Genomic DNA, 14,555 nt, shown 5'->3' on the forward strand with positions numbered 1-14,555 from the left:
AGCATCTAGTGCCATTTTAGCTGTCAAAGTATCCAAGGAAGTTGCACAGGGCTGGCTGGTTGGACACATGACCTACAGGAGATCTGTGACCCTCTGGAGTAGCAGCTAGTGGCTGAAAGGAAAGGAAAGTCAGAAAAAGGCCAGGCTGGGACGCTAGGAAAATTCACAGAAAATTGCCTACCACATTTGTTTCGTAGGCCTTCATGACAATCTTCATTTTAAATCCAAGAACTCGGAGGACTTCTTTTTAAAAAATAGATTAAACTAAACAAAACTGCTTTGTAACAAATTTGGCTTTTCTAGAGTCTCAACAAAAAAAATTCCAGCAGGATGCTGACTGTTCACACTGAGGGCTTTAAAATCTCATCCTGCTCCCCATGATGAGCAGTAATTAAACAAGAACGCGTGTTTACACGGTGACACTACAGAAGTTGAGCATGGTAGTAGTTTAATAAAACTATATCCCTCCCGTGTCCTCCCAAGCACTGCTGACTCAAGTTCATCCCTGCATATGTTTTAACAGTTGCCTTGAAAGAACTTGAGAGCCACAGACAGCAGATGGTACCACCTGGAGATGTAATAAGTATAATTTGAAAAGATTTTAGTCCTCCTCTATTCTCCCAGTCCTACTGGTACCGTGTCATATTCTTCTGATTTAATTATAATCGATTATAGAAAGATGGGGATTTTTTAGCTTTGAAAAAAGTTAAAAAATTTTAAATTGTAAATTTTGAAAGAACATTCTCATGCACAGAATAGCTGGTTAAGTTTTTTTGTTGTAGATGTCTTTCCTTTGCATTCAGAAACTTTCAGAATAGGCTAAGTCCCCGCTGCATCTCAGAAATTATCCCAGTTCTGCAAAAATCCCAGTAAAAATTGGCTTCCTCATGTATTGTGCAGTGATCAAATCTGAGTGTCTTTAATGCAATTTTCAGTAAGTTTCAGTGAGAAGATTTCTGTAAATTATTAAAAACAATGTATGTTTTTCATGTTTGAAATCAAGATGAATGTGAGTATAAATTTTGGGACATGAAAATCCTCTTTTTAATGGGAAACGATATGTTAATTAAAAAAAAAAGTCTTATTTTCCTTTTTGTACACAAAACAATTCCAAAAAAGCTACATATCCTCATTTAAGAAATGTGACTATATTATGCTTCAGAATGAAAGCACATTTGGAATTGAGGGGGTGGAATCTGCAAGCACAACAAAGGCTTTTTTACATCGCTATTGAGACATATCAGGCCAACAATCTGGGAAGCAATCGCATATCCTTCAGTATGGTAAACAGAAAGCCCTACAGGGCTTGGGCTGTCTTCCCTGTATCCCTTGTGAAATGGTCTGCCACTTTTAAATTCTCTTTTCCCAAGGACAGCATCTCTGCAGCCAGACTCAGGCAGAGCAGCAGCAGGGACAGAGCTTGCTTACAACAAGAAACAGAAAATTTAATGGCAAATCAGATTGGTTTAGCAAGAGAATTAATGCAGAACGTAGGAAAAAAACAGAAATATATTCTCACGTCCACGGATTCCTTGCTCCACCACCCAACCTGAAGGTGTCTCTGGTAAGAGGGCTCCATTGACAGCCACCAATTGAGGATACTTGGCAAGAAAAGTAATTTATAAAAATGGCCACGTAAGAAATTCTCTTGTGAATTTCTTTTGCTTGTAAAAAGACCATTTAATCCACATATTTCAGGCAAAAGCAGATGACCTTTGTTGGCAATGACACCCAAAGCTATTAAAACCAAAGAGCAGGAATTCACCTCTCCTTTGCATTTTTAGCAGCATGGGCAATGGACAGCAATTAAAATTTAAACAGCATATTTTTGGGTAAAATTAATTCACATGTAAAAAACACTAACAGGCATAAAATGAAACTACTGTTATTTTTGTTGACAGACGATATTGATTTCTGAATTGCTAGTCAGTAAATGATTCAGTATTTGGCTTTCGAATACTGCAGGCAATTTTTTCCACTCAAATTGAAATTTAAAATCAGAATTCAGAGGTTTTGTATCCTATCATTTTTATTTAGAATACAAACCCACTTCTATAATTGAATTTCTTCTGCATATGAGAATTGGAAAAGCTTTATTTTATAAAGTTTCAATTTTGAGATAAAGAACATACTTGGAAAGAAAGATACCTACTCCCAGTACTTGTTTATCCAAGTTAGTCTTCGTACCAATATTTTTTTAATATAATAAAAAGTCTAAACCACATTTTTATACACGCAGCTGAACATACACACATATATGGCAGCTAGAAGATAATTAAGCAATTCTTATTTGGGATAACAATTTTACTATATATGCAATTTCTTCTAGAAACTTACAGAAATTCCTACTCAGATAAACATGTATCTTAAAATTTAACAAGGATAAAAAAGTTTAGCCTGACATATCACCTAGATTATCAATGATACCGTCCCCCTACCCATTCGTTTTCAAATATAACAGCTCTCATAGGATCTCACTGGATCTTATGACAAATGAAGCACTAAATAGTTTAGTTAAAAAAAAAAAAAGAGTATGTGAAGACATGCCATTTCACCAGGTATTTTGTACATAAAGCGTTTGCTTTGAAAAGTAGACCAGGTGATATGGTAGCCGCTGTCTTGTCCCGCTTCTCCACATTTCCTTCCTCCCTGAAACTGTGAGCCATTGATGAAAATTTCTTTGTAAATATATAAACTATCCGTACCAAAGCAGTGCCGGTTAGCCATTTACACTATAAATCAAGGGGCTTAAGATCATATTTTTGAACATAACTAGGCAGTATTTTTAGGCAAGCTCATTCTGAGTTAACAGCAAAGGTAGCACCTTGGAGGTGGTGGGAGGGAATGAGGGAGGGAGGCCTCCTCCCAGCAGACGAGGCACGAAACACTGATGGTCCTCAGCCCACAGGAGTGCAAACGCTCAGTCAGGTGCCACAGGAAGGCTCAAATGGGAATCAGGAATGAAAAATCAGATCACGAAAACAAAGCTCAGAAAAAGCAGCTATTCATTAGCCTACTTCAGTGCCTGAGCATGCATGGGCTGTGCTGCCCAGAAGGATGTCGAGCAAAAAAAAAAAACCAACCCAACCCTGGCAAATGTTCTGGTTTGTACAGGGCTGATAGTGGATGCAGTAAGTTAGAATAACATCCTCCTTAGCATCCCAGAGGGTGCTGCACTTCGTGCTATTCACCAGCCTCATAAGGAATATTTCTAATGTGAAACATTACCTGTCATTTCTCATAGCTCCACTTATTTAGAGACACTACCAGGCATGCACACCTTTACTAACCTCAGTAATTCCAGAGGGGAAGGTATGGTATCTTAATGGTCTCTCCCTTGCCTCTTGGTGTGGATAAAACTAGGCGGTCAGATGACAGGACACCACTGATGGTATCCTCTCTAAAATGGAAAGAGGCTGTCAGAGAAGCAAACCACCTTATTAATTTCAGACACTTATCCTCATCAACTCCAGTGCGTGCAATCAGTCTTTACGCATTATTCATCCTGACTCCCACATTTCACTGTTGCCTAAACCCTGCCAAAGTGAAAAGACACCCTATCCAAAAGGCAGAGAAGCAAAACCTAGAAGTGGTACACGGTGTACCACTTCATAATATAGCGTTTAACTAGCAAACATTGATCTTTCTGAGAGATACCATTTGCACTGCACAGTACAGCCCTCTCATTAAAAAGAGGCAAGCCTCCCTGTGCCTGTATTACAGAATCTGAAATACCTGACCTTATTCAGAGGATATTTTTTACTAGCGCAAACGCCTTCTTGAAGTGAAACGCTGCCCAGGATGTCCCACCGATGTATCTTTTTGGGCACAGTGCATGAAACTCTACTTGTTCCTAGTCATGGGACTCCTTAAACCCATCTGTCCTATTTTGTGAAAGCACTGCCACCTTGAATTTCATTTCTGCGACTGGTAGATGGGGTGGGAGGAACTGCTCTCAGTTTCTCTTATTATTCTCTTGCTGGTTCCTAATTTTTTTCCTGGGAAAAAAAAGAAAAAAGTCTGAGGCTTGGTACCTCAGCACAAGCAGACATTTGATATCTCTTTCAGTGACTAGCTCTCACTGACATCAGGGGGAGCTTTCCTGAAATCCTTTGCAGGGACTGGACATCTCTCTGAGCTGCAAAATGCCAGCACCAGCTCCTGCTCCAGCCTTTGGCAAGTTTCTGCAGTGGTTTAAGGTAAAAAGCCAAGTTTCAGAGACTGAAGCATGAGGCTATTGTGTTCCTCTGGGATACTGCTCACTAGACTGTGTGGGACTAAGCACGGAATGCCAGATGTTGCAAACCTGAACAAGGGCTTACATGATGGAGCAAAGTGCCAGGGAATACGTGTGAGTGTGCACACGCTTAAGAAACACTGTGAAATCTTTTCAAGGTGACACAAGTCACGCATGGAAGATTGCTGCATCTTGTAAACACTCCTGGGAGGGGGAAATCAGCGCAGCAAACAAATGGTACCCACCCTTCAATTGCCCCAAAAGGACAGCCATTGATTGACTATTTAAGACTGTTATAGTTGTCCATCCGATATAGAAGGTACTCCAAAATTCTGATGATGAGGTAGCAAGAAAAAAATCCTAAAACACATGTCAGCAGGAATTAGAGTACTTAGACTGCAGGAAAAAGACAGAAAACTTGTAGAAGCAAGAGAACGAAGAGGTGAAGAATGATGCAGAATGAAATGGGGTTGAACAGTGGGAAGACAGTCTAAGTGACTTCTTCCTGCTCCAAATACCTTTTCAATCTCAAACATAGACATCAATGCTTTTCTGTCCATATTCCTGAAGAAATCTTAAGGAGCCTGCACAGCGGAAAGCTCCCTTGCACACTGTTGCAGGTGGAAGGTGTGCCAATGCTGCTCTGGCCAGCCCCGTGGCACGTGGAGCCAGCAGCAGAGCTCCTGGCCCAGCGCTGTCCGGGCGGGTGACAGCACCAGAGATCCCCATGGACACTACTGCTCTCCAAAGGCTTTTTCAGAGAGCATGGAAAAAAGGTGCGGGTTTTTCTGCAGCGAAGTTGGCAGAATCTAGAGCCAGTTACACTCTGTAGAGAGCTAGTATCTGCTTCTCTTAAATGCTGAACCCTTAGTCATTCCTGTTACTTTGCCAGAAACCAAAGAAGTCCTTGAAAATGAAGGAACCACCATCAAAAATACTTTTAAAAAATAAAGCAAAAAATGAAGCAAGCTTTCCTGGGACAAAACCCAGAAATAGTCTCCCAGGAAGATCCTAGAAGTGTTCTTTGGCATTAAGTGGTGAAATCCATGGAAGCACAGAGAGCGCAGACAGCGGTGGGGCCGGAGCAGGAGGAGGTGATAGTACCATGATGCACAGCTGCCTCCTATTACCTCCCACTAGCAGAAGACAAACCTGAAAAGGCCCAACTTGTCCTTCACAACTGAATCACAGAAACGCAACGCACTGTGCCACAGCCATCAGCCTGCTCTCTGTGTGCACGCTGCCTCTGAACACCACAGTAAGAGGGATGTTTGGTGCCACAGGTCTGAATGTTTGCCATTTTCATAGCCTCAGGAGCAAACACACGGACAAACACAAATACCCCACAAGAGAATCCTCTTCAATTACAAAGCAAGAGACCATTACAGGACGGTGTCAATATGGAACATCTAAATGATTTACACAAAAGCCATTTTAATTAGGGAAATAAAACAATCCATTAGAGATTAGCAGGGCAATGTTAATGTGATATAACAAGACAAAAAAAAAAAAAGCAACTGAACACACAACAAAGTCAGATCCTAACGGATAAACATAGGAAAGGACAACCCATATTTTCAGTTTACCATCTAGGCATTACAGCAGAGCTGACACACAGAACTATTTACAGCAGCAGTAAAATCTTGCAATAGCTATTTAAGGCATAAAGTAGTGATTAACAGAGAGCAGATTCTTAGTTGTTGCAAATCTGCGTAGCTTGAGAGAAAGTCAACAGAACTATGTTAAACTGTATCGGCTGAGGACAGCACCTGAAAAAAGCATGGAGCTCCTGATTTGTGGTGTGGTTATTTGAAAACAATTCTGCAAAATAAGTTGGAAGAAACAGGACTGCATTTTACTATTTGATTTACACTCAGGAGGTTTTAAAAGTGGGAATGTAAAAACAAAAAGCTGAGAAAACAAATTTTTGGCATTGACATTTGACTTGTACAGCAACAACTGCAAAGGAGCGGCATTCGTTGTCCCGCACAAAAAGCAATAGGAATGATTAAGCTTTAAAACACATACATGTACACACAAGACCACGTATAATCATCCAAGAGCTCAGAACTATGTCAGGATCACAAATGTATAAGGCAAATAAATACGTTTAAAAGGTTCATATAATACCACGTCAGGGAAGGTTCAAGGTAAGGTTAAAACATTTCTAAAAGGGAGAGGATTCCCATTCTCCAGCCAGTTGCAATGTTTCGTTTTCCCAGAGCAATGGAGGTGAGGGAGGCAATGATGTAGCATGCACAAGGGCACCCATCCTATTAGCAGACTTAGCAGTTATAAGCAAATCTCTCGGCTCAGAAACTCGGATTTTGCACTTAACACCACTTGCACGAAATCCCTCCTGCCTTTTACTGGTAAGGGCACTGGAAAAAGCCAGCGTTGCAAACAGAACATTGCAGCCATAGCAACAAGCAATTCAACACTTAAACTCTTCAACAGACTAAACAGTATTTTCTTTCTGGTTTTATAATTTCATGGTCAATAATTCAGCATGAGCACTTTACTTGTCTAGCTGGTCATTAATGTCTCCAAAACAATCTCCTGTTAAAGCTTCAACCAAGAAAACCTCCTCATCCAAGCTAAAATAAAAAGGTGTATACCGGGAGACCATTTCAAAAATTAAACTTTTTTCTCCCTTTTTCGAAATTCGTATAGAAAGATGGAGAAAAGGCCAAGTTCTGCCTCATTAAACCAAGCACTAGCCTTTATTAGTATTGTATGCTATAAAATGTTACAACTAGGAACTCAAAAGCCTTAAAATTGAGATTTAAAACACCTAACGACTTAGACCTTGCACAGTATCTCTGAGTAAAGCCCAAACAGACCAGGAATTCCAGTGGGAAGTCTCCTTGGCCCTTTTCGTTGACTGTGAGGAATTTTTTTAAAAAATATTTTTTATTACTATCAGTAAAAACCCATTTGAAAACCAAAACTGAAGACTAAAAATAGGGTAAAACATTCTGCATGGTTGATGACATTTAACCCTGTTGATTAGACAGCTTCATTTCACAGTCAGTAAGAGTCTAATAGTACCCTAATAAATGTATGGGGGTTTTTGGAAAGCGTCATGCATGAATGCAACTGAAATCGTGCCTTTTTAAACTTTTAATGGCATCAGATTTAATATCTGCAAAAGAAATCGCTGTTTTCTCAAAGGCAGGAATTTGAAATGTTTAGGACCTATTGACTAAAGCATAAGGGCAATGGAAAACTGTTGATGTTTCCCAAGTAGATTAATAAAGTCCACATTAATTTTAATGCTCAAGAAAGGTGCTAACCTTAATGAATTAACTTAGGTAGGTAGTTAATTATCCAAAGCTTTCATTGCCCTTTCCTATCTCTTTACCATTTTCATACTCCTTCACTGCAGTGAAAAAATTGAATTTGAAGGAACCAGGTAGCACAGAGCCTTTGAGAGCTTCAGGGGTCATCTTGCCTTCCTTGCCACTACAGGTAACTTAATGGCAGCATAACCCCACAATTCCTGGATGCAGGCTACGTTGACTGACCCTACAACTTGTGTGTGAACTCAACTTTGCTAGCAACACATGCTGAGAAGCTCCATAAATGACAGTGAAGGACAGAGCACGAAACAGACACAGAAATGCGTTTACGTGTTCAGGAAGGGCAGGGACCTTCTCCAATCCCTGTTTATTTGGATTATTTTTGACAAGTACCACTAATATCTATGGAGTTAATGTGCCAAGTAAGAGACAGGTACTCAGCATTGTGATTTTTAATTAAGCTCCGCTGGTCACGTAGTTTTTCTCTAGGATTTTTTTTTTGTTTGAAATGGGTTTTTTTAACTTCTCTCTCTATAAATCAGAAGGTGAGGAACTGGGGAAAATACACTCTCTTTTCCAACTTCTTACAGATTCTGGGCTGTCTTGTGACCTGCCCGCCTGGATACTGCACAACCACAGCCCAACCCTGCACTCCGGCATTACCGAGAGTTTTTTACAACCCAGATGGGGCTGGCTGGAAATTTTACTAACTACGTCCTGAGACACATATGTGTCAGTGGGGGCAGGATACTGTGCAAGTGGAACTGTGAATAAAACATGGAAGCAAAATTCATTTATAACTAAGAATTACTAGTAGGAGGTGATTGGTGACCAGCCTATGGGGAAGTGTCTGGTGATCATGAGAGGTCATGCAGCACACTGATTATTAAGCCTTATACAGAAGGCAGATCAAAGAAGTGTGTGACAAGGGGGACCTGGTAAAACATGGGGGATGTTGAAAGACTGTTGGGGTTTTTTGATAGGAAAAAGGAAAAACAATCTCTATGTTACATGAACAGGACTCTTGAAAAGCCACAGAAATGTCCCATACTTACTTTTATCTTCCTGGTTTTCTTCTGCTGCTTTGCCTTCCTCCTCCTCCTCCTCCTCCACCTCCTTCTGCTGTGCTTCTTCATGGTGATCGGCGGTACCAACTGAAAGGCTCTGGCAGCAGTGGTTGAAGCCACTATCCCGAGGCAGCGTGAAACTTCGGGGCTTTCCCCCATTCCCATTCAGCACTTGCATCCGCTCACCCTCCACGAGGGGGAAGGGGCCATAGTGGTCTTGCAGGTGGCACTTCTGGGTAGGCAAGGTCGACTGCCGCCGGTGCTCGGGGGAGACCACGGCCGCCTCGGAGAACACAGAGTCCTCCAGTGGCAGCGTCTGCAGGTAGTGGAGTCCTGAGCTCGTCAGCGGCGTCTCTATGAGGTCCTGCCAGGAGCGCCGCTGGCTCGCCGTCTTGCGCACCGGCGAGTCGGTGGCGCTCCCCGCCGCCTCCGGGCGAAACTCCTCGTGCGACGACTGCGACTGGGAGGTCTCCGTGGACGAGAGTCGGCTGTGTTTTGGCTCCACGTAAGGGCTCGCACAGCTCATCTACAACGTCAGCAATGGAGCAATCTTCAGATCAATGTAGACCGAGGCCCTACTGCTAGTTAAAATCACATACTTTTCATTGTCACTGATGGCATCCAGTTTAGCAACCAAGGCACAAACTTAACTGATTAACCTGCCCTGATCCTAGCTTTAAGGCAGGTACACATCTACACATGTCACACCTGGGGGCCAAATCCTGATACTTACTCATAGTATGTATCCTTATTATGTCCCTTAGTCTATAAAATAAGCCAACACAATTATTTGCAGAAAACTTTGCAGAATATAGCACCACGGAAGACATAGAAGAGATGTGCCTGGTCCATTAAAAATCTTAAAAATGCCATCCAAATGCCTGTTGTCATCCTATCTTGCTAAAAACTTCTTTGGCAGCGTCTGTGCAGTGCTTCAGTACAGTTCAAAGATCTATGATTTTGGAAGATAAAGTATTGCATTCAAATTTAACTTCATGAACACTCTCACCAGACTTTCCCAATTTTTCAATCCGAATTTTTGCCTTTTAAGAACTATATTCAAGTAAGATATATTAGTTAACATTGCCTGAGTATACGGACATGAAAATTAAAATTGACAGTGCAGAATAAATTAGAAGTCCATACTCTGGTTTATATCAGCAGCTGTTTCAAGAAGAAAATAAAAACCAAATCCCCTTTTGTTCTAATTTATGGAGAAACCTACTTTTTCACAACAACAGAACTACTGGTATCACTGTTTGGGATGTAAGAGAGAACATTTTTATGTTGGCATTTCTGTGGAAATTCAAGTGTAATTTGTTACTGTAAAGCTTCACAGCACAACTGTTGTACCTTAGAGAAGAGTCTGTGTTGTTACTGAGGTAACGACATTTTGTTAGAGAAGACGATAAGGGGGCGGCGAGGGATTGCATAGATGAGTAGGGGTCCATCACGAACCAAGAACAGGAAGAAGGAATTTTGTAACTTAATCCATTTTGTACAGCACTTGGGATTATAAATCCACGTCCTCTACGCACCAGTGTAAATAGCAATGATGGCTGTTGAAGTTAGCGATGCATGTTACTTAAGAAATGCTTTAAGTACTGACTCAAAAAATATACTGGAGAGTGCCCTAATGTGTGCATGCACGTGCTTTTAGCAGGAGAGTAGTTAATAGTGACACTTCATGCAGTCTTTCCTGTAGTCAGTTGCTGGTGACTTACCGATGGAGGCCGTGGGTATGTGTCGTACGGGGGTGGTGGGCTGTCTTGTTTGGGTGTCGATGGAGTGTCGGCTTCCTCCTTATCGCTCTCGCTCCAGTAATCTACAAGTTACATACAGATCAGATGAAAAACTACCAACATGTTTTGATACCCAGAGACTCACTTTCACAAAAGCAGCTGGAAACTCCATCCTTAGTACTACTGAGAGTTAAACACCAGTCAATGCTGACTCTGTAAATGATAGCTGCTGTAATTTGGAATTGCTTAATCTAAAGAGGGAAAATTCAAAACTTTATGGGGTGTACTAAGTCTAATGCCCCATTGCAGAAATATTAAACAACAACCCGCAAAAAAGCCACAGATTTGACTCTTGTACACACCTTATAAATACAACATACATACAGGATACTCCTAATACAAGCATTAGATTTCCAAATATTTTAATAGCCCTCAAAATAATTATGATTGGACACATATTGACTGAAAAATACTGAAAGAATTTTTTGAATGGAAAAGATGAAAAATATAACTTGCAAAAGTCTTGTTGATTGCAAATAACATTAACAAATATAATTAACACCAAGTGGCAAATGAAACAAGTAGTGGTTATTGCACACATGACTAATACATGTTATTTCTCTACCCATTTTCTGTTCTATACTACCAGTTACCCAAGCTTTTCAACTGAATTTCTAATAACAAACAGCTGCATTTAAATAAGACAGAAAAACTTTATATCATATATCTGCTTCGTAAACCAGCTGCTGCCCTGTAATCCATGCAAGAACATAAAGGTGTAATGGTAAGGAAAAATATGACAACGATATTTAAGCATAGAGTTCCAAAAGATGGATGAGAAAATAAAAAGGACACAGAGCCTGTGGGCTAAATTTAATGGGATATGAGGTTTCATTTTGTCAGAAAATCAAGTCTTGGCCAAGCACATTCCATATGTTTGGTAGCTTGGTCAAAGGTAAAAAAAAAAACACATGGAAGAATGTACCACATGGGAATTTGTATTTATTCTGTAGCAAATATTTTTGAAGCAGAACAGCATCTAACTACAAGGACACCAGACCTTAATATTCCTTATAAAAGAAAACTACTTAACTACTGACTCAGCTCAAGATGGATAACTTTAATGTTTCTACACATTGTAAGACTTATGCAAACATTTCTGTTGTCACTTTGTTTCTGACTGTATTACCTTCAAGTATTTGGGTAAATCATTGTACAACCGGACGCTTCAGCTCAGACTATTCACAGACTAATCACAGGCAATTTTCACTTTGCCTAGTAAGTGTTCAGTGAACTGCATGACTTACTACTTTCTCTTTCTGAAGAGAAAAAGATTGATTGTTGCTTCATAAATGATCTAAAGTAAAAATCCAAGTTGGCACAACATGTAATTTTGACTTTAATGATTTTTTATAACCATGATGATTATTGTATTGTATGATTAATGATCTACTGTACCTAATCTTATTCAAGATTTAAAACAAAAACTTACCTTAAAATGATACCATCTTGAAACAGCTGTCCCTAAAATGCTGTATATTTTTAGACTGTAGCAATGGTGGGGGCAGCCTTATTTATCTATTCATTTTTTCTAAGCAGTAACAATTCTGTTTTAACTCTGGGTCTCTTGATTTGCTTCCTGCAAGCTTATATATGAGAGATTCTCTTCAAATGGTATAATAAATAGCATAAATAAAGTTTTCATGACTATGAAATAAAAAATTCCAAAAAATTTTGTCTCTAGAGATTTGCAGATAATGAATTTTTGGTGAACGAAAGACTAAATCAGAGAAAACTGGTTTTTATGTCACTCCTAGTTTTAAGAAAACTTGTTTCCAGCAGCTCAAAACACCTGAAAATATTGGCATATAAGCATGTTTGTTCCTATTACAGCCAAGCCTAATGGCATGACGAGTGGTGAGAGACCTGTCAGATTTACATCACTCAGTGAGATTTCTGCAGACTTGGAGCTCAGCTGTTTATTCTGAAAGTAAAATTTAGCAGCCTCAGCGCAGGTTCCAATTTTGGCTGAAAATACAGATGTTCTTGCTGTCAAATCCACGTACAATAAAACACTGTACGATCACGCTTTTGCGCATCTTACATCAGACAGGGAGTTCTGTTGGCAACCTATGGCTTGTCTAGAAAAATTTTTCAGTCACAGGGGTCAATTGCCAGATGAAATGTATGAAAATAGCCTCCTACCAATTTTTAAAAATGTTCTGCTTTTGGCAGCTGACTCATTAGAGTCCATCTAAAATGTCTATAGTGGCATCGAACAGTTGCTGTATTTCTCTCTGCAGATTTTGTCCAATTCCGTGACGGACAAGCTCAATGCATTGGGCATATCTGCAAAGCTTTCTGAATGAGCAAGAGACTGCATATCTTATAAATAAACTAATACTGACCTGCTATTTGCCGATTAAATATTTTCTATTTCTATAAGCAAGTATTTTTTCCTCTGATTTTATATGACTGGGAAGTATATAAATTCTCCATCCAGGGAAGTCCCTTGCCATATTGCTAACATTCATTGCATTTAATATGGAAAGTTGATGGTATTTTTATAAAACTGTTCTGTACAGAATGTGACATTTTATTCAGCAGTACACCCACAATTCGGTGATTCGTGCATCTCTGAAGTACTTGAAACATATTTATGCACTTTAGATTCAGAACTGTTCAACTCTTAATTGAAACAGGTTTGACAACTACTGTTGAATTGTTTCAGAGGTATTATAAAGCTTTGCTGCAAAGGGCTGAACTGAACAGAAATAAAAGACCTTTTGTAAAATCAAATATGTAGATGACAATTGGTACAGTCACCGAATATGGAAACTTCCAGATTCACAGTTTTTATAATTGCAAAAATGCTCGAAGTGATAGAGAGGTTTTACTTTGCTAACTTGATGCCTCTGCTAATTAGGGACACTACTGAGCTGTTTAATAGCCCTTGTGCTGGGAGCCAAGGATAATCACCAGAGGCATAAAAACACCGTACAGCAGAGCGAGGGGGGAATGCGATACTGATTCCCACACTAAACACAACTAAGCAACGCAAAGAGGATATAGTTTTACCCACCTGTATATGATAAATCAATTTGAGCGAATGGCCTTAGAACGGTAATAAAGAGCTCCGTCAGTGCCTGGGATATAATTTCCATAGTAAGTGGGGTCTCATTGATTACCTTCAATAGGGAGACAGTTTAATAATAGGTAACAGGAGGCCTGAATGCACATGATCTCATGGCTAGGAGATGGATCATCTGCTATTTTTTTACTCAGTGAATACTTGGTAGCAAAAAAATTTCTCCACATCCATCTGGATTTTGAAAGGCGTATCATGTCTGCAATTGTGCACTTGGACAGCGTTAGCATAACTGTTCATACACCTTTTCTCTTACTGTCCCAAATGTTATTGTAATTCTAGTGCCAACCTGCTGTCAATAAAACTTCGAATTTGGCTTTGAATGCTAACACAGAGGATTTCCTAGAGACTCCAAGATTCAGAGTTTGTTCACAGCCTCTTCAAGCAGTGACAGGTGGGATAGAGGTCCCTCCAAACCAGGTATTGCAGTGCTGCCTGGGGAATACAGGTTCCTAAACTGATTTTGAACTCTGGTGAGGCACTGAGAACATGACTGGAGGAACAGTGAGCATGACATTGCTATCCTGGGCTGTGTGAATGGGGAGGGCCTGGTGTTACGAACAACATGATGTGCCAAGGACCATACCAGACTACGTCAGGGTGTGGGTAACACTCCCAGGATAAGTAGCTACACTTACTGGAAGACATGATTAGAAATGAGGCAACAGCAGGTACAACCTAGTTATGTGTGAGAACGACAGAATGCCCAAAAACCTTCCCATGCACGCTGCTACCACCGAATTACAGTGGTATGCTGGGAGCCACTGCTTTTCAACCTCAGGCTGATCCCTGTAGGATGCTCTGTGGTGAGACATTCAGGGTATGAATCAAGGCAGTCATAGTTTTCTGATGCTGCCTTTTAATCTTCTACCATGACAGAATATCCTACTCCCTTGATGTTTCTACCTGGCTGCTGAAGTCACTTTTGCTTCTCATTGAGGGAAGTTTTTTGCACAGTGTCTTCCAGGAAAATGGCACTGCAGCAACACTTTGCAGAGAGACAGACCATGCCCATCTTTCTCCTCATGGTATCAGACCAGAAGGTCAGGGCTAATGCTG

At 40.3% G+C, this 14,555-nt stretch overlaps 1 protein-coding gene across 7 annotated transcripts in view; it reads right to left on the minus strand.

The window, feature by feature from the left end:
• Positions 1-14,555, minus strand: part of CNKSR2 (connector enhancer of kinase suppressor of Ras 2) — a 232,555-nt gene that overhangs the window by 38,004 nt on the left and 179,996 nt on the right. For all 7 annotated transcript variants that reach the window (XM_054820983.1, XM_054820942.1, XM_054820920.1 and 4 more), the window contains 2 exons: positions 10,331-10,431; positions 8,595-9,132 (listed from right to left, as the gene is read on the minus strand). In XM_054820983.1, the coding sequence (XP_054676958.1) occupies positions 8,595-9,132; positions 10,331-10,431 (639 nt within the window). The remainder of the gene's footprint in view (positions 1-8,594; positions 9,133-10,330; positions 10,432-14,555) is intronic.

The sequence above is a fragment of the Grus americana genome, chromosome 1 (assembly GCF_028858705.1).
Source record: "Grus americana isolate bGruAme1 chromosome 1, bGruAme1.mat, whole genome shotgun sequence".
NCBI lineage: Eukaryota > Metazoa > Chordata > Aves > Gruiformes > Gruidae > Grus > Grus americana.